Source organism: Triticum aestivum, chromosome 2A, assembly GCF_018294505.1.
Source record: "Triticum aestivum cultivar Chinese Spring chromosome 2A, IWGSC CS RefSeq v2.1, whole genome shotgun sequence".
NCBI classification, from domain to species: domain Eukaryota; kingdom Viridiplantae; phylum Streptophyta; class Magnoliopsida; order Poales; family Poaceae; genus Triticum; species Triticum aestivum.
The window spans coordinates 700,893,032-700,896,202 of NC_057797.1; the positions used below are offsets into that span (position 1 = coordinate 700,893,032).

Consider the following 3,171-nt stretch of genomic DNA (forward strand, 5'->3'; position numbering starts at 1 on the left):
GGTCTACCAAATTCTTGTCTTCACCAAGCAACTGGTTCTATCCCTCACTTCCCTTTACTTTACTATTTGTCTCCGTGAGTCATTGTTTGCTTGTCTGATCTGTTTGACTTCACTGAGTGAAGACTATTTCCTGTTTGGCTTTATACTGTCTTTCATCCTGATCCCTACTACCTAGCTGCTGATAGTCTTCGTGCTTTCACTACATTGCTTACTTGACTATGACTTGTCTAGTGTAGTCTATCTTTTGCTGCCTATCAATAGGTTCATTTCTACTGTTGTCTTCAAACACCTCATGTTTTGAAGACTTTCATTAAAATCGCCTATTCACCCCCTCTAGTTGATAACTAGCAATTTCAACTAGCCACACGTTGGCTTGGCCACACTAGTCTCCAACCAAACAGTCCCTTTGTTTCCTCGTCCCCGGTGAACATCTATCTCCCGACAGTTTTGCTATGTCGCCACATGTAGTAAAAGAAAGCAAATATTAATGTAGATATACAATGCAGTCCACTTGCTTCGCCCCCTAGTTCAGACAAACTAAAAACGTTAGAAAAAAGTCATGCAGTTCACTTCTCGTCATGCCGTAGTTCATTCCCCATATGTGAGCTGCACTTGGTTATGTTTGTTTTCGGGATAGTGAACTGCATCGGCATTCGTACTTTGCTAGTTCACAACGGGTTAGACTAAAAAAACAAAACAAAAAGTAACTCGAGATTGACATATTTTAAAAATTACTCTTAAACCATAAGAAATTAGGAATAATGTTCTACATGAAAAAGTTTCGTGTTGTTGATATATTTCCAAAAGTGTATAATTTGCATTGTTCCGACAGCTACAACACCGTATTAAAACATGCTCTTAAACCGTAAGGAATCTTGAAATGTGTGGATGCTACAGGGGCATTTTGTACAAGGCATTCAATAAAAGAGTAACCGATGGTCCTGGGCTATAGCCTATAGGGTTACACTGAAACCACCGCTTGGTGGCTCTATAGTTGAACTTGCACAAGATCCACTAAGGTTGGTCATAGCGGGGAGTAACTTAGACTAGTGTCATGCATATGACACTAGTCTATGTTAATATCTTTATAGTGCAAAGTGTCATAGAAGTAGTATCATATATGGTTGCATTTATTAGCTTATAGACTCAACATTTCTTGAGAAGCGCTATGTGATGGTAACATAATATGTTACTCCAAACACCTTTCTCCTCATTAATTAGGTGCCACATAAGCAAACTTGTCTTGGGATGTGTTATGTTACTAGCTAAATTACTCCCACTATGACTAGCCTAAAACAGGTGCACAAGAGTTTCTCAAAAAAAACAAAAGAGTTTCTCAAAGAGAGAGAGAGAGAGGTGCACAAGAGGGCAAATGAACATGTGGATTTGACTACACCGTCTGTGCTCAGGCTGGTCATAGTGGGAGTAACATAGATAGTAACATAGATGCCACATAAGCAAAAATGATGATGTGGCAAGTAGTTAATGAGGAGAGAGGCAAATAGAGTAACATAATATGTTACCATCACATAGCGGTTTCCAATGCATAATGAGTCTACAAAGTAATAAATGAAAGCAACTATGTTACCACACCTATGACACTACCCACTATGAAGGTAGTAACATAGACTAGTAACATATGTATGTTACTAGTCTAAGTTACTCCCCACTATGACCAGCCTCATATGTGGTGGAGAATCACCTCTCAAGTATTTTAATCATTTTAAAAGTAGTAGAGCACAAGTAATAATACGGAGTGGTGGATGGGGCGACGCTACGTACATAAATATTCCGCAGTCTGTGACTACACCGTCTACGTTGATAATGGGCAATTTATTTCATGTATAACAGCAGGAAACATAATTAACGATGATGGTATAGACGTCCATTTCATCTCCTTTATTACCCCCATCACTCTTGCGGCCTAGGCGCTGTCCTGCAGCGTCTGGAGCAGCGCCGAGCGGAGGCCGTCGGCGTCCTGCATCGAGGGTGGCACGTCCACGACGACGTCCTGCAGGGTCACGCCTTGCACGCGGCTAACGCAGGCATGCTGCACCTGCAGCTCCAGCGACCGGAGCGCGCCCATCAGCCGCGCCGGAGCGTGGCTGGCCGCTGTGGTCACACGCACCGCGGCCGCGTCACTTCCCACCATCCGCACGTCCACCGCTTCATCTACCTGCAGGAACTTGGAAGCGGCCACAGAGCTCTGCTCCAGTTCCTTGTTGGCCTCGTCCTCGAGGCGCGCCACGCGGGAGCGCAGCTCCGCGATGTAGGCGACGGCGTCTGCCAGGAGTGATGCCTTGTTCATACGGGACACGTTGGGGACGGCAGCTCGGAGGTCGCAAAACCGACGGTTCAGTTTGTCGCGGCGCAGCCGCTCGGCCTGCACGTGGCTGACCGCGCTATGGCGACCGTCAGAGCGGGGCCCGGGTTTCCGGCCCCGCCGCTTGGTTTGGCACTGCAGCGTTGCCGGGAGGCTCGGTGGCAGCTCGGAGAGCTCAGCGCTCCGGAGGAGCGTTCTCCCTGTGGGAGACAGCTCCCTGTCCGCGTTCTGGCACATCGTGCCGTCGTCGAACAGCCATTGTTCGGGAACTTCCCGGGACACGAACTCGAGCACCTGCTGGCCTACGGTGGAGAAGTGGGAGGACGGTGAGGGTGGAAGGAAGGAGGAGCACGGAGAGAGGAGATCGTCCATGGACGGCAGCTCGATATCACTACTCTATCGCTTGGAAGTGACAAGCAGATATATGAATCATATGATCGCTTGGGTGTGTTTATATACTGCTGCCACATCTATTTCGAAGCAGTGGCCTAGACGCATCTAATTGTCTTATGAAGTGACAGTAGCGGCTTAGAATCATATGAAGTGACAGACGAAACTTTATTGCGGCAGCTAAATATCGAGGCTGAGATCAAGTTGGCTTTTGACTCCAGAAGGCATTCTTTTGCCTATGCTTTTGTTACTCGAGAAATGAAAGAATTAGGTAGTCGAGGTATTTAAGTATTTCTCTGTTACTTCCTCATGTCCGTAGATACGAATACACACATGAAATATTTGATTTATGCAATTTATTTATTCATAGGGCCAAACTCTACGGTTGGCAAGACACTTATGTGTTCACAAAGGCCATGGGTGAGATGATCATCAACTGCATGCAAGGAGAGATACCG

At 46.2% G+C, this 3,171-nt stretch overlaps 1 protein-coding gene across 1 annotated transcript; it reads right to left on the reverse strand.

Annotated features, from left to right (window-relative positions):
• Positions 1–1,814: 1,814 nt before the first annotated feature.
• Positions 1,815–2,731, reverse strand: LOC123186026 (transcription factor MYC2). Its single transcript, XM_044597824.1, has one exon. The coding sequence runs from the start codon at positions 2,693–2,695 to the stop codon at positions 1,925–1,927; it is 771 nt and encodes a 256-aa protein (XP_044453759.1). The 5' UTR covers positions 2,696–2,731; the 3' UTR covers positions 1,815–1,924.
• Positions 2,732–3,171: the final 440 nt, after the last annotated feature.

Excerpts from the sequence above, each read along its gene's own strand:
- LOC123186026 (XM_044597824.1), bottom strand. The coding sequence starts at position 2,695 with ATGGACGATCTCCTCTCTCCGTGCTCCTCCTTCCTTCCACCCTCACCG.